We start from the raw sequence: 25,000 nt of genomic DNA on the forward strand, positions 1-25,000 counted from the left end.
ATCAAAGGAATTGACAGATACGCGGAGGAACTCCTTCAGAAAGGAGCTATTGCGAGAGTCAAGCATCTAAAATTTCAAGGTCGCTTATTCAGCGTGCCAAAGAAAGGCTCAACAAAAAGAAGGGTAATCTTAGACTTGTCAAAGCTAAACTCTTTCATTCGTTGCGACAAGTTCAAGATGCTTTACCCTCTCGCAAGTAAGGACCTTTACTTCCGCGTGGAGCCGTCACATGCTCCATCGATCTTACAGACGCATACTATCATATCCCTATAGCCAGACACTTCCGCCCATTCCTAGGATTTCAGGCTAGGAAATTCAGACATTCTCATTCAAAGTGATGCCCTTCGGTCTGAATGTAGCCCCCAGGGTATTCACGAAAAAATAGCAGAAGTGGTTGTGCAGCAATTGAGAACTCAGGGAATCATGGTAGCAGCATACCTCGACGATTGGTTGATCTGGCACCAACTGTCGAGGAATGTCTCAAAGCCACCAAAAAGGTAGTTCACTTTTCTGGAACATCTGGGGTTCCAGATAAACAAAACGAAATCCAGACTTACCCCGGATCTCGTGTTTTCAGTGGCTGGAATCCCAATGGGATTTGTCTTCCCACAATCTGTCAATCTCAGTGGCCAAACGGAAGGAAATAGCAAAAATCTGCAGGCAATTTCTCAAATGCAAACAAACATCAAGGAGAAACCAGGAAAGAATCCTAGGGTCCCTTCAGTTTGCTTCGGTAACAGATATCCTCCTGAAAGCAAGGCTAAAAGATATAAATCGAGTTTGGCGATCGAGAGCAAACACCAAATCTCGAGACAAGTTGTCAGTAATTCCACAGATCCTTCGCAATCAACTCGTCCATGTCAAAGTAAAGAACTTAGCCAAGCGGGTACCCCTTCAATATCCCCTTCCAGTGTTAACCATTCACACGGATGCCTCCCTGTCCGGCTGGGGGGGATATTCTCAGTTCCAAACAGGTTCAGGGGAGGGGACTTGGTCAGTTCAATTTCGCCAGCTCCACATAAACGTTCTGGAAGCAATGGCAGTATTTCTTACCTTGAAGAGACTGCTTCCCCCGAAAAAGTCTCATCTAAAGGCTAGTTTTGGACAGTGCAGTGGTAGTTCATTGCATCAACAGGGGAGGGTCCAAATCCAAGCATGTGAACCATGTCATGATAGCCATCTTTGCCCTAGCACAAACACAAATGGCATCTGTCCGCCACTCACCTGGCGGGGGTAAGAAATGTGATAGCAGACGCTTTTGTCCTGGTCAGTTCCTCTGGAATCAGAATGTCCCTAGACGACGGGTCATTCCAGTGGATATGCCGGAGAGTCCCAGGTCTCCAAGTAGATCTCTTCGCCTCACAAGCGAACCACAAGCTCCCTTGCTATGTGGCCCCCAACCTGGACCCTCTGGCTTATGCCACGGACGCCCTGTCGTTAGATTGGGATCAGTGGAGAAAAATTTATGTTTTTCCTCCAGTGAATCTTCTCTTGAAAGTCTTAAGCAAGCTGAGGACTTTCAAAAGGAATAGTAGCTCTGATTGCACCGGACTGGCCCAAGAGCAACTGGTATCCTCTTCTTCTGGAATTGGTCTCTGACCTCAACGGATTCCAATCCCAAGCTGTCACAATCAGTACAAATGAGGACTGTGTTCGCTTCCTCAGGAATTCTTCAGACCCTAACTTTATGGACTTCATGAAGTTTTGCGGCTAATAAAGATGCTAATATTGATCACAAAATATTCTCTTCCTAGAATCAGATAAGAGAGAGTCAACCATTAGACAATATGACTCAGCTGTTAAAAAAATTAGCATCCTTCCTGAAAAATAATCAAACACTACAACCATGACAGTTAATCTAGCTATACCTTCCTTTTTTCAGATCCTTGTTTGAAAAAGGTTTAGCAGCTAGCACTTATTACTACTCATAAATCGGCTTTGAAGAAGATCTTTCAGTTAGGTTTTCAGATAGATCTGACTGAATCTTATTTTCACGTCTATTCCTAAAGCCTGTGCTAGACTTAGACCTTCTCAAAGGCCTACTGCAGTTTCATGGTTCTTAAAATGATGTTCCTCAACTAGCTTTCAAGATACTGACACTCGTCTTGTACATTCATAATGCTTCTTAGAAAGACATTATTCTTATTAAGCCTAGCTTCAGGAGCTAGAATTTCAGAACTGTCGGCTCTATCCAGAGATGCGGGTCATGTGGAATTCCTCCCCTCAGGAGAAGTTTTCTGCTTGCTCCGGATCGTAGCTTTTTAGCTAAAAATGAGGATCCTCTTGCAAGGTGGGCCCCTTGGAAAGTCATCCCACTTTCCCCAAGGACCCTTCTCTCTGCCCAGTATCAACTTTAAGAGCCTTTCTATCTCGTACATCCTCAAGATCCTCAGGTTCTCTCTTCATGAGAGAAAAAAGGTGGTACTTTGTCAGTAAAAGGTATTAGACAACAAATCCTTTACTTCATTAAACAAGCCAATCCTGATTCATTCCCAAAAAGCACATGATATCAGGGGAGTAGCCACCTCAATTAATTACTTTCAACATATGAACTTTGAAGATCTTAAAAAAAGTATACTGGATGGAAATCTCCGACAGTCTTTAAACGTCATTATCTAAAGTCCTTGGAATCTTTAAAATTTTCAGCAGTAGCAGCGGGAAACATCGTTTCTCCTGATACTGTATAGTAGTCGTAGTACAGATCCAGGTCTCCTTTCTACCTACCTCATCCAACATGCCTCACCCTATCGCCATGCTACTCGGATATCCTAGCCTTAGCCGCTGAAATCATACTAGTGGATTGTCCCTTATTTTTTTGCTAGGGGCATCCACACTTTGTACTGATAATGTACTTCAGTGTACCTACCCTTATTTTTATGCTAGGGTAGGACACAATGTGTTTGTATATTTTGTAAATAATTTATCTAAGTAAATCTATTTTGTTAATATTACACTGCATTATTATAATTTACTATGTTACTGTAATTTTAAGTACTTACATTACTAACGTTCTTTTCATGTTACTGTTAGAATAAGTTAGATTAATTAGTACTTAGTTTATATTGCTGTAATTGATTTACTATATTATATCCCTCATTTTACAACTGCTTTTCATTTGTCCTTTTTTCCCATCTTGTCTGTTTCTCTGGTACTCTTTCATAGGCCGACACGAGCTGAGCCCAGAAAAGGGATTTTGACGAAGGAAAAATCTATTTCTGGGTGATTGGCTCGTGTCGCCCTATGAAACCCACCCTGTATTGTTTACCCCCCCATGCAGGACAAGATGTTTTTAGATTAAGGATGTCCGCTAGGGGCGCTGCTGTCCGTGGCGTCCTCTAGTAGTAGTAGTAGCGGAAGCATCGCCCGTTGGTATCAGCTCTCTCTTGTGGGGATTCTGATTGGAACGTTCTAATTGTGAATGTCTCGTGGTAGTGTTCCCTCCGCCACTCGCCCCGCCCTATTACCATACCCCGACCACTTCTTTTTAAGAGTGAGCGAGTCAGTTTTACTGACATTTTCTTAATTTTGTTTTTCTCTGGTAATTTTAGATTAATTTTACCTAGAAAGAATGATATTAAGGATCCTTTCATAGGGCGACACGAGCCAATCACCCAGAAATAGATTTTTCCTTCGTCAAAATCCCTTTTATTGTAAAATATTTCAAGATTAACCGAGATGGGGAAATGCAGTAACTTTTTGTGATGTATACAAGTTTTTCTAGCATTTCTTTGCAAAATTACTATGGACATACTATCATAAAAGAAGATATAAAACCAACAGCAATTCCTGGATATATTTGTGAGCAATGAATAAAGAGAAGTCATGGGATAGAGGGGCAATATGTCCCCCAACAAGTCTTGAGGCATACTGATTGCCCTCTGTCCTGTGTTGTGCTACTACAATTGGCATTAGTCATTTAAGGATCACTGAAGTGATATGAAGATCTTTATCACTAAATTCATCCAAATCTTATGGCACGTAATATCAATACTCATATGAGTTATCCTGTCCATCACTCAAAACCTGTTTAAGATGCTCATAAGATGATGCCTGTCCATTTAAGGTTTAAGAGTAACAGTTGTAAGAATGTAATATAAGATGACTTTGGGTGTTTTAGGAAAATGCTTTGGGGTGTATTTTTGTTTGAAATATTAAATTTCTCTAGTATGATAATTTAAGGTATATTTTTGCTTTTTGTTTAAACAATTAGATTTGGCAGTGAACTATTAACATAGGCAGTTGTAAGCATTTACTTAAGGGGTACAGGGTATTTTATAGTTAAAAGCATTAAAGATTGCAGATTTATTATTAATGGGAATTTTTATGAACAAAAATTTTGAATGGCAAATGGGAATCCCTATTTCAGTGACATCTACATGGAATTTGTTGATTAGTTTTTAAAAAGTATTTTATCAAAAACTTGTTACTGTCTTGGTATGTTCATGACAATTTTTGTGTATGGCCTTTAAATTAAGAAATATATAAGCTTTTACAACAGTTGAATTCAGGGATTCCTTCCATACAATTTACTGCTGAAGGAGCATTTGACCCTTTTTGGTTGTAAATGTACAGACATGGCAATATTTCAAAACTCCCTTTATAGGATACCTACTAAATAAAGCATTATCTTGTGCCTCTTGAAAGTGAAAATTCTCTTTTTCCTTTATGTCTTTAACAGCACTGTGAGTTTGCTGCACTGAATTTTTTGACAAATCTTTATAACATTACTCTTCATTAATATCCAAATAGTATCACATTTTAGTGACATACCTTGAAAAAGTGTAATTAGAAAAGCTCTCAACGTGGTAACCTTACCAATGGTTCCACTTCCAGAGCATAAGCAGCTACCCTCTCTTGCAGGAGTCCTCTAAGAATGATCCGACTCCCAGGAAGAACAATTATTCTGAGGAGACCAGGATCAGAGATGATGGGAGGAAGAAGCACTATTCCTGTAGCCCCAGAAAGCCAGAGAAAGTCTCCTGACTAAAGACAAGCAGGAGGTAGCACTGTGTCTCTGCAACAAACATGAGTCACCTAAAGGTGACTTATGGTCCCTGCTGTGCAACAAGCAATGATGCTATAATGATAGCAAGAGTCGTCATTGTAAGTCTTGGATCTCTCCTAGTTACTGGTCATCAGATGAAGACAATAAGGAATAAGATGGAAAGGATGACAAGCAGCCATGGGTTGGGATCTCCCCCCTCCTCCCCAATGACATTCCTCCCTCTCCCAAGATGATCTAGTATACACTGGGGAGGGAGGGGAACTGTATAGGGAAAATTGGCACCTCCACATCTCCAGCTAAAGGAGTAATCAAAGAAGGCTGAGAGAGCACAGTTACCACCTCCTCACCATACAGGAAGGGATGAATGGGCCTAATGGAATAAATAAAAAGCCTTACTCATAAGTGGAAGTACTAGGGGAGGGGGAAGGGGAATGGTAGCAGGCATTTGGAATGCTCTAGAAGAACTTTGCATCATTTCAAATGTAGCCTGCCATGAAGGGAAGCTGGAGGGCCCCTTTAGGCTTTCTTCACTTTCTATATTGCTCCCATTGAGGAGAAGAGTACATTCCATTCCTCAGCAGGGTGTACACATAAAAACAGGCTCTACTAGAGAAGACATGAATTGACTACCAAGTCAGCCACCAATTTCACAGCAGAACTGATCCTATTGAATCTTCACAGGAATAAACTAGCAAAGCTTACTATATACAAAACACAACAAAAGCAGAAACTAGCAGTAGCATATAAACACATGAAAATAGTACTCATCTAAACCACAGGCAAACAAGAGATGAGAGTGCAGCAATAATTTGTATATCATCTGGCAGCAGAGGTTGCAGTGGTCGCTGTAGTTTAAAAAGTATGATAAACCCCTCCTCCTCTGTTACCTGTCTTGCTATCCAAATTTCAGCCAGTTCAGCACATGAGCTGTAGTATACTCCATATAAGAAGGCATCCCAACAGAAACCTCTGATGATGTTTCAAAACTGGTGAACCTTGCAAACCTCCTCTCATAATAAGGCTAATTTGCCTTCTAAGATACATCACAAGATCAACATTAACCTTATCTTGCAAAACCAAAATCAGTCATCTGTGAAGGATGGTACACATCATTTAAAGATTACAAATTCACATTGCAGTACCTAGCACATCTTAAACATACTTTCTATAAATCAAAATACTACATACCTGAGGCATTTGGTGTCACAAGGTCACATGCTTCCAAGGCCTGTCGTGCTTCTTTTTCTTCTAGTGCTTCCAACTCCTTCATTTGATTCTCTAAAAGTGCTTGTTTAGCTTTCTGTTTTTTCTTCAACTTTTTCTTCTTATTTTTAGACATTTTTGCATTTGGATCAGGCTGAGAGTAATGCTTTGGAGCTGTACTTACTGTTAAAAAATGATGAAAGCAATTCAGCAATAATGACACCGAAAAGAGTAATTTATTTGATCTTTATAACACAACTAAGTGCAGAATTCTTCACCTCATCTCGAAAGTGAAGTGCTTTATATTATCCAATGATCTAGGAAAATGATCTAATAATAACTATAATAACAACAATAACATTATTTATCTGGAAATTACACTCTTCAATCCATGCTTCCAATTTCTACTGTCATTTCAAAATGCAAAATGGTCTTCATTTTGACAAGGTGGACAACCAAATTTGATAAGGTCAATGGCAGCATCATCTTATTAACACCAATATAATGGACAAAACATTTAGTTGAGATCACTAACACCAGTCACAGACTCTTCTTAGCAACTCAAAGTCACACAAAGCTATTAACCTTTCATTATCAAGTAACTTGTTCTACATGCGATCACAATTGACAGAATAAATCAGATGCATATATATATATATGTGTGTGTATAATATATATATATATAATATATATATTATATATATAATATATATATATATATATATAATATATATATATATATATGACTTCTTTACAGTACATCATATACAATTTGAAAACTATACACATTGCTGTATCAGCATACATGGTTGTTATGTCCAAGTAACCATGCAAAAACAATAAGATATCTTACCTAGAGAACCAGGAAGTTTTAGCCCCATTTTCTGCCACTGTGTGGCTTCATATGCTAATTTTCTGATATATGACTCATCCACACACATCAAGATGTTTTCAGGCTTGATGTCAGTGTGGATAATCTTACACTTGGCATGTAAGTAATCCAAGGCTTCAAGCACCTACAAAAGAATTACACTCCTTAAAATCATGAATTATCGTCTAACAATCTCATCACTTTTATAAATGTGCACTCAAAGTAAAATGAACTGTAAAAATTTCACTAATTTGATATACTGCCACACACCAGTAATACAAAAATAAGATACTCTATTAATACTATTCAAGCATGACTATTTAAGTGTTAAAATTCAACAAATTAAATTCTTCATTACTGACAATTAAATACTATCCCAGTTTAATCCCAATAGTCCTGAAAGGTTAATCATTTACAGTATTTATTTATACATACACAGACTGATTCATATATGTGTATATATATATATATATATATATATATATATATATAATATATATATTATACTATATATATATTATATCAATTCAGGAATGCCAAAAAGACACATGGATGTTTTAAAAGATATATTCATTAAGAAACGTTTCGCACATGACTATGTGCATCATCAGTCTGAAAAATGACAAAATAATAACATTAAAAATACTAAAAATACACAGGATTCTTAAAATGACAATTAAAAACATTAAAAGACTAAAAAGAAGCAAAGTAAAAACAACTGCTGTTACACCAACCTTCAGGTACAAAGAGAGAAGATAGAATGACCAAAGAAGGAACAAGAACCTCCAAAGACGGCTATGCCAGATATAGTTGAGCAGAGGAGCAGCCACCGTTTAACGATGGAACGAGTCTTTTAATATATAGTGGTACCTTGGAACACATTTTACATGTAAAATGGCTAATCCGTTCAAAGCCCTCCAAAAACACCCCATTAAATTTCATAATAAAGCTAAATTGACCTATAAACAATGAAATACTACAACAATTTGGACCATTCAATACCTAAATAAATTAAGAATAAAAATCGAAACCTGTAAATAAAGTGTATTTAGTGTACAAAAGAAATATTATTTTTACTGTAACGTAAAATGTGGAAGCTTACCCCTTTCGAGTGAGGCTATCTCCGATAGTGGCGGCAGAGGAGGAGGAGGACAAACGGCAGATAACGTACGTACGTACGTACACTTAACTTAACGAAAACACACAAAAAATTTAAGGAAAACCATAAAACTAAAATTTACGAAACACCTTAACAAAACTGTAACACTTAACTAACAAAAATCTAGAAATTACGTAAACATTTTTTTTTCTTTTTTTTATTTTTAACTTTTTTTTTACTTTTTTTTACGTGGTTTTTAGGTTTTTTTTTTTTTTTTTTTTTTTTTTTTTACAGAATTTCAACTTCATCACCGCTTTCAACGTTCTGTTTTTCATCACTTGGTTCTTCCTTTTTGCTTTCAACTTTCTGTTTTTTATCACTTGGTTCTTCCTTTTTGCTTACTCCTGCTAATGCTGAGGGCCTCTTTAAAAAATAACGATCCAAGGAAGATTGCTTCTGCCTACTTTTCACAATGTTCCTGAAACGACTCAAGCAACGTCATCGAACTGCGCAAGCGTACGACCTGTGTGAGCCTTTTCGGGGTGTCTTTTTCGATTAAAACAATTGCACTTTATGAAAAGCCCGCCTAGAATATCCTTAATTTTCTGCCGTTGTCATAGGCTCCTCCTCCTCTTCCTCGCCGCTGCTAGAGAACTCCTCTTGAACGACGTTAAGTTGCATGGCCTCCAACTCCTTCAGGTCATCCGTCGTAAGCTCCTCTTGGTGCTCCTCGAGAAGGTTGTTGATGTCGTCCTCGTCGACGACCAGCCCCATGGACTTGCCGAGTGCAACGATCTCATCAAGATCTGGTTCCAAAACAGTTTCGGGATCATCAACTGTTTCTGACTCTGCAGTACCAGCTTCGCCCACGTCGAATCCCTCGAAGTCTCTGGCGGATACGGCATCAGGCCAGAGTTTCCTCCACAAGGAATTCAAGGTTCGCCTCGAAACCTCCTGCCAAGCTAGGTCAATGAGTCGGATGCAAATGACGATGTCAAAATGCTCCTTCCAAAATTGACGCAATGTGAGGTTTGTGGTATTGGTGATGTCGAAACTTCCTTGAAAAGATGTTTCGTGTACAGCTTCTTAAAGTTCGCTATCACTTGCTGGTCCATGGGCTGGAGGAGAGGGGTGGTGTTGGGCGGAAGAAAAAGAATCTTAACGAAGGAATACTCCGCTAGGATATCTTCCTCGAGGCCAGGAGGGTGGGGAGGGTCATTGTCCAACACCAGCAGACATTTCAGGGGGAGGCGCTTCTCTTCCAAAAAAACTCTTCACAGTCGGGCCGAAACACAGATTTACCCACTCCGGTGAAACAAAAGCCTCGTTACCCAGGCTTTTGCCATTCGCCCTCCACATCACTGGAAGCTTCTCCTTCACACTTTGTGGGCCTTGAAGGCTCGAAGAGTCTCGGAGTGATACACCAGTAGGGGCTTCACCTTGCAATCCCACTGGTGTTCGAACAAAGTGCGAAGCGTAAGCCTGTCTTTCATAGCTTATGCCCGGGTAGCTTCTTCTCTTCCTCCGTGATGTATGTCCGACGAGGCATTTTTTTCCAAAAAAGGCCAGTCTCATCACAGTTGAAGACTTGCTGAGAACTGAAGCCTTCCTTGGTCATCATCTCGTCAAACGTCTTTTTAAAGGCTTCGGCCGCTTTCGTGTCCGAGCTGGCAGCCTCCCCATGACGCACCACCGAATGGATGCCACTCCGTTTACAAAATTTCTCGAACCAGCCATGCGAAGCCTTGAACTCTGGGGTTGGCGTTGAAGTCCCTTCCCCTCCCTCGTCTTCCGCCTGCGCAATCAAATCGCCGAAAATAGCACTGGCCTTGTGAGCGATTGCTGTCTCCGTTACTGTATCGCCAGCGATTTCTTTGTCTTTTATCCAGATGAGGAGCAGCCGTTCCATCTCGTCGTGCACATGGCTCCTCTTGCTGGACAAAATAGTGATGCCCTTCGATGGTGTAGTTGCTTTGATGGCATCCTTCTGTTTAAGGATGGTGCCTATTGTCGACGGATTACGGCCGTATTCCTTTGCGATCACACTCAATCGCATACCAGCTTCGTACTTCTTTATGATCTTCATCTTTGTCTCCAGAGACAGCATGCGCTTCTTTCCGTGAATTTCAACTTTCTTGGGACCCATGACTACGTTAATTTATGTCAAGTTACAGAAATACGTAATAATACAGTCTTCGCACAACACGATAATATGTACTGCAACGAAATCACTAACGAATTTACGTTACTAAACGAAATCGTTGGAGCGAACGAATGCCGATTGCGTACGGTAAAGTTTCGGGTGCGGAGTGGCCGAGCTAAGGGACGTCAGCGCGTACGTATAGAAAATGCATGATGGGAGGGATGCTGTCCAATCAGAGAGAAGGATCTCATGGCTTGGCTAGCATCAGGAACCAATGGGAGAGCAGGAGGATGGTGGCGAGTCTACTAGCACTAAGATGGCGGCGTGCGGCGCGAGTTTCAAAATTGTTATCGGGCGAATCTCGGACTTTCAGAAACCTTTCGTATCTTGAAAACTTTTCGTATGTAGAGCAGTAAAATTTTTCGCATTGGCTTTCGTAACTTGGATTTTTCATAAGTTGAGCCTTTCGTATCTCGAGGTACTACTGTATAATGAATCTAAGGTAGTCAGATAATCTGCATCCTTAGAATACCCTAATATGGAGAAGTGCTGCTTCTTGACCTCAATTTTACAATTGATAGCATGATTTTTTTATATTTGAATGTTCTGGTCTGCTCAATCTTTGCCCCGTTCTAAAACTCAACCCTAAGTGACTGTAATAACGCATCTGCAACAACCTTTTCGTTGATCCAATATAAGTACCAGGACATCTTGGGCATGTAAACTTATAGACGCGCTGTCGTCTAGTGCTTCCAGCTCCGGGGAGTCCTCTCCCAGGCGCCAGTGGCATTTCCATGACGAGTCCCGTCCATTGAAAAGGAGGGCTTGTAAGTTGTCTCCCTCTCCAGTCCCTTGTAAAAAGGCTAGCCCTTTCCGAAAAGAACAGCCTGCGTGTAGTTTTTGGGGCTCTCCAGAGAGATTCTCTCAGGATACAGCAGGAGAGGGACGTCGCAGTGAGAGGATCACATCCTCTAAGTCTAAGTCATTGTCAAGAAAGTCTTCCTCTGGCAGACGTTCAGAGGTGAAGAGTACGGGGAAGAGTAGACTTCCGGAGATGTCTTCAGCACCGGTCCACACCTGTAATACTGAAGGACAGGTAAGACTACCATCAGTCTCTCCGGTAATTCATGAGACTCCTGGGAGACAGATTCAGCGTTCGGAGTATGAGAACCCACCGACTCCCGAGCACCCATTGGCGCGACAGTTTGCCGGAACTTCCCCGGCGACACTAGACCAACATTGGCTCCCGAGCGTCCATTGGCGCCCAGGAACACAGTTGCGACCGAGTGTCCACTAGCTCCCGAGAATCCACGAGCACCTGAGCGCCCAAGAGCACCCGAGCATCCACAGGTATACATGCAACCAAGTGCACAGAGGGACCAGTATGAAGCGCTCAGACAGTCTGTGTCATCAATTTCAGCTTTGGGCTTACCGACAGGACTTCAGGTGATGGCTGCCCCCGAACCTTCCCTGTCAGCCATCCAGAATAAGTTAGACAGCATTTTGGACTTTATTCAATCTGCGGCGCCCCCTATCCAACCTGTAGAGACTTTATCACCTATTTCTTCAGCCGACAAAGAAGAGAAAGGAGACGAGGAGGATAAAGAGTCTTCTCTCACTGCCTACAAAGCCTTACATTTTTACTTTGTAGAACATTTTTCAGATTCATTCTTGCCAGTGACCCCCACGTCTCCAGTGTCGTCTTACATGAGAGACAACCAGGAAGTCCAGGAATTTACCGAAACTAGTACTGCCCTTTTCGGCTTGAAAAGCATTGAAGGAAATTAACCTTTGGCTTGAGGATAAGAGATATCAAGGCAAAGTTAACTTCTGCTTCCCTCCTCCTCATCTTTCAACGAGGAGATATTTGTATTACGAAACCGGAGAAGCTCTCTCTTTGGGTGTGTCTGCCTCCGCCCAGGGAGACTTCTCCGCGCTTATTGACTCGACGAGATCGGCTTTCAACTCGACCAAGATAATGTTTACGGCATCAGAGTTAGACCACCTCGTTAAGAATATCTTTAGGGTATTTGAAGTTTTTAGTTTCCTGGACTGGACAGTAGGAGCCTTGGGACGTAAACTCAAGAGCTATTCAATGTTGAGTGAGGAAGCTTTTACAGACATTTCGGGAGTGATCTCCTGTTTAGATAAGGGGATTAGAGATGGTTCTGCAGAACTAGCCTCTCTCTTCATGTTAGGTATCCTAAAGAAGAGAGAGCTATGGTGTTCTTTTACATCCAAGGGAGTATCTCGTACTTGAAAGTCTGCCTTGTTGTATTCGCCCTTGAATAAGAAGCACCTGTTTCCAGTAGTTGCCTCTGAATTGCAGAAGAAAGCAACACAGGATCTTCTCTTGCAATCCACTAAATGGACTAGAGAAAATATCCCTAGTGTACGCCCCTCGTCAGCCAGCCGAGGACAACCCTTTCGGGGCAGGGGATTCGGTAGATATTTCCCAAGATCAAAGGGCAGAGCACTTTTCACCCTTAAATCTATTTAAAAATCCTCAACCAACCCCTCGACCAAGAAGTAGTGTATCAGTCCTTCGTGCACCACCAGGAGCAAGGCTCCATCAGTTTTGTGAAGAATGGGAAGCAAGGGGAGCGATATTCCGTTCAAGGGAAAACCACCGTTATCCGGCTCTCCGATAGCTTTGACAGCTTACTCTGAAAATTCAAGGAAGTTCATCGCCCTTTCGGAGGAGGTTTTGTCCCTCTTGCCCAAGTCATCGGGGGATGGAGACCTGTATTGGACACAAGCACTCTGAACCTTTATGTGCAGAAGACAAGTTCAAGATGGAGACGAATCAGTTTGTTCTTTCATCAATCCGTCAAGGGGATTGGATGATCTCCAACGATGTTCAGAGCACTGTGTTTTGGGCTTTAGTATATAGGGCTCTTAGATACTCGTCCAGTTGGGCCATATTTCATGAGATTGAATTTTTAACTACTTTCTTTCAACAAAATTCATTTCCCAAAGATCTAGTTTTTAGAACCGTCAACAAACTTTTAACTAATTATTTTCATCCTGCCACACCGGTTTTTAATGTTCCGAAAAAACTTATGTACGTATGCTTCAATCCCTTATATTTTTAACTCCAAATTTTTGCATAAACTGAAACAAATTATTGAAACTGAAATACCGTGCATTAATTTAAAATTAATATCAAATAATCCCAGTAAAATTGGCTCCTTGTTAGGCTTTAAGGACCGGTACTCCTTTAGAGACGCCTTTCCAATGGCGTTCCATTGCGATCTGAGATTTGTCAACAGAATCTCATGAGGGGGCGACTGTTCGTGGGAAGACCTCACTGACCTCCCTTGGGCAACCAGTATGCCTCCTCCCAGGTTCTTGGGAGTTTGACAGGGACCTTTGCCTAGGAGAATCAGTGGGCCGAACAGCCACCTCCTCCACAACACTTGCACTTGCACTCACTTCACCACTTACCTTGTCCATTAGGGTTTTCATGGACGCTCCTAATTTCTCCATTGCTTGGAGCACGATCGAAAATTTCTAATCGACTCTTGTTTCTAAATTGGCCACAGCATTGGGTACGGGTGTGAAAGAGCCAAGATTAGGACTGGGAATGACAGGTGGAGGGGAAGGTTCAGAAAGAGATAAATTATCATTAGACAATTCCTGACTAACTAAGCTTTTTGGTTTAGCTCTAGAAGCCACTTTTCTCTTTTCATCTCCCTCCAACTTGTTCATGTAACTAGTCAAGATCTACCAAGTTCTTTGATCCCAATTAACCCTTAAACGCCGAAGCGGTATTTTGAAAAACGTCTCCCATATGCCGGCGGCGTTCCCGAGCGAGCGCCGAAGCGGAAAAAATATTTTTTTCAAAAATCACAGCATGCTTAGTTTTTAAGATTAAGAGTTCATTTTTGGCTCCTTTTTTTGTCATTGCCTGAAGTTTAGTGTGCAACCATCAGAAATAAAAAAAAATATTATCGTATATAAATATTGGGATATATGACAGCGCAAAAAAAAAATTTCATATATAATTGTATACAAATCGCGCAGTGAACAAAACGGTTAAAGCTAATGAGTTAATTTTTTTGTTGTATTGTACACTAAATTGCGATCATTTTGGTATATAATACATTGTAAAACGATCAAGGCAACACAGAGAAAATACTATCACAAAATGATGCATGAATTTGTATCGCACGGACGTAAAAAAAAGCCGTTTTCAAAAATTCACCATAAATCGAAATATTGTGCTAGAGACTTCATGTTTGTTGCAAAATGAAGGTAATTGATTGAATATTACTAGACTGTAAGTGTTGTAGCTTACAATTGCAGTTTTCGACCATTTCGGTCGAGTTAAAGTTGACCGAAGGACAAATTTTTTCTATTTATCATTATTTACATGAAAATATTTCAAAACTGATAAAAGCTACAACCATGGGTTGTTTTTAGTTGTATTTTACATGAAATTGCACATATTTTCATATATAAAACTTTATGTAACAACTAATTTAAAATGGTGCAAACATTACGAGAATAGGACGAAAAAATTTATGATTTTTTTGGAAGTTACCGCACGGACGTAAGGAAAAAGTTTATTTAATAAATTCACCATAAATCGAAATATTGTGTTAGAGACTTCCAACTTGTTGCAAAATAAAGGTTAATGATTGAATATTACTAGGATGTAATAGTTTTAGCTTACAATTACGTTTTTTCACCATTTCAGTAGAGTCAAAGTTGACCGAAAGTTGAAATTTTGGCACTTATCGTTATTTAGATGAAAATATTTCACTGATAAAAGCTACAACCATGGGTTATTTTTTGTTCTATTCTACATGAAATTGTGCACATTTTCATATATAAAACTTCATGTAACGGATAATTTAAAATGGTGGAAACATTAAGACAATCGGACGAAAAAATTTCAGATTTTTTTCGGAAGAGTTACCACGTGGACGTAAGGAAATTTTTTTTTTTTTTATAAATTCACCATAAATCGAAATATTGTGCTAGAGACTTCCAATTTGTTGCAAAATAAAGGTAAATGATTGAATATTACTAGAATGTAAGAGTTTTGGCTTACAATTGCGTTTTTTTACCATTTTTATCGAGTCAAACTTGACCGAAGGTTGATATTTTGGCACTTATCATTATATTTATATGAAAATATTTCAAAACCCATAAAAGCTACAACTATGGGTTGTTTTTTTTGTTGTATTTTACATGAAATTGTGCACATTTCCATATATAAAACTTTATGTAATGGCTAATTTATATCGACGTTTAATACGTCCAATCGGCGTTAAAGGGTTATTACTGGAGTAAAAGTCTGTCCCCTATAACCTGTGCAAACTGAATGTGGATCATTACCCGCTTTAGCGATCCTAGTATTGCAGCCTTTACTGCAATACGTACCTAATCCCAGATGAACTAGTGTCTGACATTATGTAGACTAATTCAAAACTAGTGAATTTTGGTGCAAAAGTATTTAAAACTATTTCAATTCCTAAAAGCTAATCACCAAAAACAAAAGCTACCAATATTCAGAGTACTTCACCAAATAACTCCAACAATGAGCGACGGCAAAGAATTCCAAAAATTCCGCTAACTACTGAAACTGTGTTAACAGTACCAGCTGCCAGAAACAACTGATTTTCTTATGGTGTTGGTTCCTCTCTCCCCCGATAGTGGGTGGGTGGGGTGTGTGTGTGTGTGTGTGTGTGTGTGTGTGTGTGTGTGTGTGTGTGTGTGTGTGTGTGTATCGCCTGACAAAAACAAACTAGCGCTACAGCGAATTTCAAAAATTCTAGCTGCCGACGGTTTTAGAAACTATAGCTATGTAACTACTTGGTAAGTTGCATACATGAAATGCATTTTTATTGCATTTTCCATAAAAAACTTCAATTATTGATTATTTTGCATTTTTGGAGTCATATTTCTTCCATCAGATTGGCGCCGTAACCCTGGAAATACCTTATGATGAATATAATTGAAAAGCGTCGTAACCTTGGAACGCCGTAAGCCAGGGACTGCTTGTACTTTCTTTACTAGTTCTTGCACCACAACATTCATGATAAATTTTCATAAGCCAATTTACAAGAAGGAAGCTAAAATTACATATCAAAAACAGCACAGAAGTTTCATTATGATACGCCTATCATTACCATCTAATATATGGAACATCAAATGAATATAAAAAACATGAACAATGAAATAATTTCACACACTCATTTATCGAAATACACTGTAATCATAGTTTCTTGTCATTGACTTTAAAGACTTCAATATGGCCTATGACGTAGGAATTAATAATGAGGGATGAAATAATGTTTTACAGTAATACAGTCATAAATTCATCAGAGTTAAGACAGAGGGGGGGAGGGGGGTTGAGTGTCAGCAGGCTGAATAAATAACAAAAAACAAACAAAAAACAAAGCAGCATAGATAGTAAAAAGGATAAAATAATCTAGCATAGGTAGTAAAAAGGATAAAATAATCTAACACTGAATATTTTGTTAAGAAGCTCTCTCCAGACAATGTTTTTGATTCTCACCTGTCGGATGATTCTCTTGACATTGCCAAGAGGGATGCCCTGGTAATTGGATCGAATGATAAACTTCAGAAGGTTGTGCCCAAGCACCTCAAATACCATACATACGTGAGTCCCATTTACACCACTGATTTTAAAGTCATCTAAAAGCTGGACTGTTTTGTCCCGTTTAGGATCATTTTCATCACTTTCTCTTACCTGAAAGAGGGAAAAATTAGTCGCTTCCATTCACATAACGATTTACTCATGAATATATAACTTTTAGTAAAATTAGTACATTTTATTTTATATTTTGGGACTGCAAAACCACTTGATTCACAACTAAACAGGAAAAGTGTATGCCTTCACAAAATTATGAATACTGTAATAAGACTTACAGCCATATACTTACACATTTTAGTAACTTAATTTCATCTAATGCAGTTTCTGTATAATGTGATGCACTCTTCACTACCTTGAGCGCAACAAATCGTTTTGCTCTGAAAAAGAAAATTACATTTTATAATAAAATTGTATACATAATTACCAAGTAATTACACAGCTATTCATTTCACTTATTCACAGCAGTTTAGATTCAAATTTTGCAGTAGCGACACCAATATTGTGTAGGTGACACTGGTCTCGCCCCCTAGCAAGGGAGTTAAGAAGCTCATTCCATTTATGTTTATGTCCATCAGAGGGGAGGAGGGAGGGCTCTGATCATGTAATTACTTGGTAAAATGTAATTTTTATGCAATTAACTTACCAAGTAATTACATAGCTGATTCCCACAATGATAGGGGGGTGGGATATATGAACATACCCTACTCCAAAGCATTAAGTCATGTAATGAATTAGAAATAAAATAGCTGCTAGCATTGAAACAATGTTTGTTGTTCCTTGTTATTTAAGAGAGCTAGCAGTAGAAACTACCTCTGGTTGGTGCTCAACTTGACCTGTAATGGCACAGCAGTAGAGGCAAGGGTTGCCTCCATTTAAGGGGGAAGCTTTGTTACTAAAGCATCAGCAAAAGTTATGCAGCTACAGATCTATCCAATGGTTCGCCAAACTTTCAAGTTGCCTTTGACCTGGGTGCAGTACCACAATAAAAACAACCAGATTATGATGTCACCTACACTTAAGTAACCACAGCAAATCCACTATAAGTGTTGGGTACTCTGGCTACATTATACCCTCCTGGATCCCTAAACTTCGAGAGAATACTATGCTTCCTTCTGCGATACCATGCCAGTAACAGAAATGTTCAAGGTACTGCCTAAATTCTAACACTTTTTAAAAGCTCTCAAAATCATGAGAAACAAAGAACAATCATGCTACAAGTAGGTTGGATGTTAAATGGATGCACAAGATATACAGCACTTGAAAGTAAATGAGGTAGAGGCTTTTTTAATATCTTTTGCTTTTGCTCAAAGGAGGCAAATGCTTCTCCTAAATTTGAGTGTCTTAGAACATAAAATCCATTAGTGTAAATGGCAAGATGTTCTAATCAGAGGATGAGACATGTACTTGCCATAACTTTCTGGGTTATAACTGGTCTGGGCTTCTGGTTTTCTATTAAATACCAGACCACCCAGCCAGGCAGAGAGCTCTATTCTCCTCAGAGCTAGATAGCACTTCAGGCTCCCAAGGAACAAGCTTGCATTATACTGTAGTTGTCATCAGGAGTTCCAATCAGAAGGGGCTAGCTCTTGCTAAAACAACATAGTTCCTGGGCAGCCTTCAAACCTAAACGTTCAAACGCAATGGAAAATCTTTCCTCCTCAGCAAGTGAGTGCTGTTAGGTGTTCAGAGCAAGCTCTAGTGTCATAGCCAAAAGCTGGTGCCAGGAAAGCAGGGTGCCAGACTAGCTATGAGCTAGGGTGAAGTCTGGGGCCCCTGAAGGACATGATGCCTGGAAAACTCTTATCCCCTTTGGTACCGCATGATGCATAATCGGTGAGACGCTGCATCCCGCATTTTCCCAACTTACCCTAGTGTGTGTTTAACCCTGAAAGAAAAGGTTATACTAACATCTATTCTACTTTATATATTGATGGAAATGAATATGAAGTCATATATACACACATGTGTATATATATGTATACAAATAAGCGAATACCACGGGAAATGATAAGTCAGAAATCCAAGCGCTTTCGTCTTTATTCAGACATCGTCAAGGAGCTACTGTAGCTCCTTGACGATGTCTGAATAAAGACGAAAGCGCTTGGATTCCTGACTATCATTTCCCGTGGTATTCGCTTATTTATGAAGTCACGTGCATCTACTGTGATTTTTTAAGCATATATGTATACACACACAAGCTTTACATATATAACATTTCATTTTACTTCTCGCAATATCAGCCCATGAATTTTCCCTTTTTTCTGGGGATTTTCTTGAAAAATGAATGCAGCTCTCTCATTAGCCCATGAACAAAGTTTTCATCATGTTATCATAAAAAAAATGATTATATAAATCTCCAGGCATAAGGAAAAGTGCAGCCCCAAGCGCTCGATTTATCCTTGAAAAAACATCACTAAAGTCTGGCAACAATGTTGGACGATGAATCTTGAATATGTTGGTAACATACATAACCCCACCTTCCACCTCTCGTTCTCCCATGTCATTTATTTCACTTATTTCATCACTTGACAGCTCGTCACCACACTCATACTCTTCCTCAGAAGGAACATATTCCTTGGAAGAGACATTACTGTTCTCACTCATGGTTTTTGCAGTAAAAAGGCAAATAAAATGAAGAAAGTCATCAGAGGAAATGAATAAAATTGTGAAAAAACATGAGTGAACTCAACCATGACTGTGCATAAACTGATGAGGAGGCTGTGATGTCATAGCCAAGAATGTCCACAATTGGCTGAAAAAAAGTAGCAGCAGCTTAGTGTGTGTTAGTGTACAGGCTAAAAAAAACCAATAGGAGACATAACCCAACACTATGAGCTTTCCTATTGCACTATGGAGTTATGACGACATATATACATCATGGGGAGCGTCACTGCACCCTCCATGATGTAGAAACGTCAGGGTCCCGAAGGGGTTAAGGGAGACAGAAAAGGATCCAGGCCTTGTGCTATTCAACTGTCCTTGACTAAAATCCCAGGGGAGATGAGCAAATTATCTTTTTCCTTGCTTGGGCATGATCAGAACTTTAAAGGAAAAGAAAGGGATGCAAACAAACTAGGTCTCTGTTGCAAAAGGGATAGGAATATCTGGCATAGATGTAAGGCCTGAGAAACTTACTTCAGAAACTCAGTCCCCAGGTATGGAAGATGGTGTGAGAAGATTCATTTACAAGACTTGTAAAGGTCTCTGCAATACGTAAGGAATGACCTCTAAATTGATAATCTTCTGTACAGTCTCTAACCACCAATATGACTTAGGGATGACGAAAAGGTGGCTGTAAAATCCCTCCAAAGAGGTGTCTTTCACTACTGCTATGGCCTACTTCTGGATCATCGAGTCTACCTCCTGGAAAATGGAATAATAGTTGGGGGTAAGTCCTGACTCCCTATGGAGTCTGGCAGACTGGGTAAGAAGGTCTTATGTAGCCTTTTTCTGTAACTCTGAGGCTACAATCTATACTGTAGCAGTAGGAAAAAGACCATTATGATCCAGTGGAGCAAAAAGATGAGAGGATATTTGTGAAAGAGGCACTTCTTTGGTGGTGAAAACACACCACAGGGCTTTTTTCTTTAGTATGCCAAACGAAAAGAGGGCAGACAGCTTTCGTGTACCATCTCTAATTGCCCTGTCTGTGGATGACAAAACTCCCAACCAATCTACAGCAATACGTACTGTCTTCATGAGATGTGTATTCTTCAATCTTCTTCGATAGGGTACCAAATGTCCATTCTAACAAGCTGAAGATCTTGAACATCTTAAATATGTCCTTTAGCAGATGATCTACTTCTGGAAAGGTGAACAAAACTTGGCTAATGCGAAGGTTGATCCTCTCAAAGAGTCAACGAGGCTGTAGAAACCCGCCTGGGATGAAGCATAAACTTCCAGGGATGGAACTTTCCCTGTGGCATTAGGCAGGTACCTTCTCATAGAAAGGTGAGAAAGGAATTCATAATCCCAGTTTGCCAATCTCGAAACACACTGCACGAGCCGCCTTGGAAAGCTTGGTTCTCACCGGGCATTGAGACAAGCACTGAATACTTCTCTAATGCTTCGTGTTTGACTTCTCTCAGGTACTCAGTAGACACTGGGTGCTAAGACACCTTCTTGCAGGAACACACAGGCATGAATAACTCAGGAGACTACACTTTCTGGTCCCCAAAAACTTCAAGAAGGCTCAGGACTAAGCTCCTAATCTCTAGAGTGCTTACACAGCAGCAGGACCTTGCTCTCCAGGCCTGCTGGCCTTTTCAATGATCTGGAAGACTCCTGAGAGTGCCAACTGTGTCTACACAAGTCGAAAGTTGAGTTACTAGATGGTAAATTATGAACATTTACTTGGGAGTGAACAGCAGGTTCAGTTGAGGGGTGGTTACCCGTGGGCAAACCCCACTGCCTCCCTTGGACTTACGGTTTGCCTCTTCCCAGATGTAGGGGAGTTTACAGTGACCTTTGTCTAGAAGCGCTGCTGGAACACACAGCCAACTCCTCCACTGACAGACACAAAACTAGGATCCATAACTTGAGAAGTCAGGGCAAGCACACTTTCTGGGCTTCTATTCAAGGGTTGTCTGTCGAAACCTGCATAAAACAGGTTCAACTGAGGGGAAACTACCTGGGGGCAAACTCTTTCGGACTCCCATGGACTTCAGTATGCCTCCTCTCGGATGCATGGGAGTCTGACAGGGAATGGGTTTAGGAGTCTGAGGAGCCGGATAGGTACCTCCTTCGCTACACATCCGTAAGACGCCTTTCCGATGGCTGTCTGCAGATACTTGGGACCGGCAATAGGTTAGACTGAGGGGGTGACTACTCGTGTGTAACCCCCGACCTCCCTTGGACTTCCAGTTTGCCTCCTCCCAGGTGCATGGGAGTCTGATAGGGACTTTATGTCTAAAAGAATTGAGGGATAAACATCACCTCCTCCACTGCACAACACTTCACTATTACAGGGTTAACATTGCTAACCCAGACACAAACTGGCAATGGTACAAGAAGGAAGTGAGGGAGCCAGGCACAGGAGCAAGTGGATAAAAAGAAATGGCTAGCAGCAGGAGAGAAAAACACAAGGAGCTAGAGCAGTGTTATCCAACATTCAGCACCCATGTACCACAGGAAAATAATTCAAGCTGTAAATGGCACCTGTGTACCTTATGTATACTATATTGAGTGCTCGGCTCCCAGTGGGCACTCGTTCGGCTCCCAGTGGGCACTCGCTTGGCTGCCACTGGGTGCTTGCTCAGCTTTGTGGGCATTCAGTGCTAATGGAAACTTGGGTGCTAGAGTGGCTTGACACTCAGTTACCTGTATGAAAAATGCATGACTTCAGCTTGAGTCAAGCACATGACTAAAGATGGGATTAACCAGGTGTTTATTTCAGTGCCAAGTGAGCTAATAGCTTTAGCACCAGACGCACAATGTCGTCAGGCTAGCTAGTAGCTATCTGTGTCGATCCAAGCTCAGCGTAGGCACCACTAAAGCCACATTTATTTTGTTCCCTTTGATTGGCTTATATGTACAGCTCTCTACAGGGATGAGACCCTCTCTGGTGGGTCCTTGTATATTTACAATGTAAGGTACCTCTTATCTATTATATATCTGGCAATGTGTGTATGTATGTTTGTATGTATGTATGTATGATTGGTATGGTCGCCCGGGCCGTCAGTCTGACGGGACTGAGATTTGGAACGGAGATGGGTTTCCACCCCGGGAAGGTCGAGACCTATGTTTGGGAGCCCGGAAACCCCCAGGACCCCAGGGTCCCAAAATTTCTACTTTCCCCTCCCTCCGAAGGGTGAGAAGGGATTCTGTGAAACAAGAGCTGGTTCTGCCCATAGACTTAGTTACTTTACAAATTTCTGTATACATATGACTTATCATTTGGAAAAGAATACTATAGGGTAAACATCAATGACATCAAAGAGGATGGTTTAAGAATGGGGTTGACAGAGAGAAAATGAGAGAGTAGACCAGGTGTTAGGGAGAAGAAAGAGAAAAAAAGACAGACACACACACATAGGTGGGTAACCAGCTAGTATTTTATATATCTAATCTTGCTTTTACTGGGATATCAGCTAGACAGTCCTCCAAAAGCCCATAAGTAAAATTCTCTCCTTCTAAATTATAACCTTTCACTGACACAATTCTGGAAAGGAAAGAGTGATAAAAGTTCACAATTTACTACAATTTCGCTGCAGTTACGAGTAAAAGACTGCACACCAGAACGTTATTAACAATAGATACTAGTCCAGGAAGAGATGACTTGAGGAATTAAAGATCAACACCAAAATCAGTCGGGTATCTAATGCAATGTTTACATTATTACCAACTTGATAATAATGATAGAAGAGCATGCAATGTTTACATAATTATACTACTTGTCTATCAACTCAGAAACATCTTATATTACTCATTGTAAAGATGAGCTGATCAAAGATTGTAAGTTCACTACTGAAACGTTATTATTGAACAAAATCAGTACTGTAACAAACGTAAACACTGGTTCGACAAACCAATGTTTTCATTATATCTGCCATGAACAAAAGTAGTTACTAATCAATTATCAGAAATTTTGCTGCAAAAGCAAACTACTGATATACTACTTCAGTAAGAAACAAGAAAAATAAGGAAAACTCATCCTGAAACTTTCAACTGAAGCTACTTGACTTTCGGTTTGGATACTTAAGTCCAGTAAATAACCGCCAAAAAATGGAAAACTGCTGCCGACACCAGATGTCATCACCAGGAGTTGCAGAAACAGAGTGAACTTGTCTGTCGAGTCATTCCTAAGCCCCCTCACTATGAGGCGAGACTGGTGTCACCCACACAATATTGGCGTCATTACCATGAAATTGGAATTAAATTGCTGGGAATATTAAATGAAACTAATAGCTATGTAATTACATGTAAGATACAGATTTAGAATAATAGTGCAGCACTTCCTTTTTGAATGCACATTTGAAATGTGTATTGAACATTCCACTGAAACTCTAAAAGAAATTATAACTAATGGAATATTCTTAAAAGGGTTAAACGGGCACGGTTCTTTCTTAATAACTGATGTCAGTCAGATGGACATGAGAGAACATAGATAAGCTGAATAAATATGGATACCTTCAGGTTATCTGAAGAGATATGATACTATAGTAAAAAAAAAACCTTTTTTTTAAATTACGCCTTAACACACATATATGTACATATAAGTTATGCCTCACATCAAGTGTCTGTGTATTGTTTGTTTGTTTGTATGGTGTTTTATAAGTGTAACCATCAGGACCTGATAAAATACAACACAGCAATATCTGAACAAATATTATCAATACCCACAAGTGAACTGAGGACTGGGAAATACTCTAACCTGTCAAACTTAATATCTACAGGTACTATTACACATTTGCTTAATTTAGACCTAGGGCAACATGCACGTGAGTTGAAGATGCTTTCATTGCCTTGGTGTATTCTGGTTAACAATTTTAGTCTACAAAAAAAAAAAACCTTGGTACATATCTCTAGTTAGACTTTTCTTTATACTTTATGTATCTGGTGGATAAACATGAATAAACTCAATATATTACTCGAAACAATGCATGTCTATCGTCAATCAAATCTATAAAATAAAAGCAGAGTTGATCTTTCTAGTTTGTTCACTGCATGTGGAGGGGGAGGGATATGTGGGGGAGACATGCAACATCCACTCTCATCCTGCAAACCTGTTTGTCCACCCTGGGTGTGGGCAGGGTAGGTAGGGAATCGGGAGGATAGGGGAAACATGACACATCCACTCTCCTGCCCAGCACAGCATAGCAGGCACCATGTCCCTAGTACTTAATTAATTGACCATTCATGGATAATAAATATGTCCTACTGTACTGAGCTAGATCTTCAGCTTTACAATATTAGGGTTATAAATGACCAATATATATATATATATATATATATATATATATATATATATATATATATATATAGTATATATATATATATATATATATTATGATATGTACTGCACTTTAATAAGCTATTCTCAACATATTAAC

The 25,000-nt window shown here is 39.9% G+C and overlaps 1 protein-coding gene across 8 annotated transcripts in view; it reads right to left on the bottom strand.

Moving 5' to 3' along the window:
• Positions 1-25,000, bottom strand: part of LOC135215582 (SRSF protein kinase 1-like) — a 335,971-nt gene that overhangs the window by 36,953 nt on the left and 274,018 nt on the right. For all 8 annotated transcript variants that reach the window (XM_064250448.1, XM_064250445.1, XM_064250447.1 and 5 more), the window contains 4 exons: positions 17,239-17,326; positions 16,851-17,045; positions 7,062-7,224; positions 6,194-6,391 (listed from right to left, as the gene is read on the bottom strand). In XM_064250448.1, the coding sequence (XP_064106518.1) occupies positions 6,194-6,391; positions 7,062-7,224; positions 16,851-17,045; positions 17,239-17,326 (644 nt within the window). The remainder of the gene's footprint in view (positions 1-6,193; positions 6,392-7,061; positions 7,225-16,850; positions 17,046-17,238; positions 17,327-25,000) is intronic.

This window comes from Macrobrachium nipponense, chromosome 5, assembly GCF_015104395.2.
Source record: "Macrobrachium nipponense isolate FS-2020 chromosome 5, ASM1510439v2, whole genome shotgun sequence".
Taxonomy (NCBI): Eukaryota; Metazoa; Arthropoda; class Malacostraca; order Decapoda; family Palaemonidae; genus Macrobrachium; species Macrobrachium nipponense.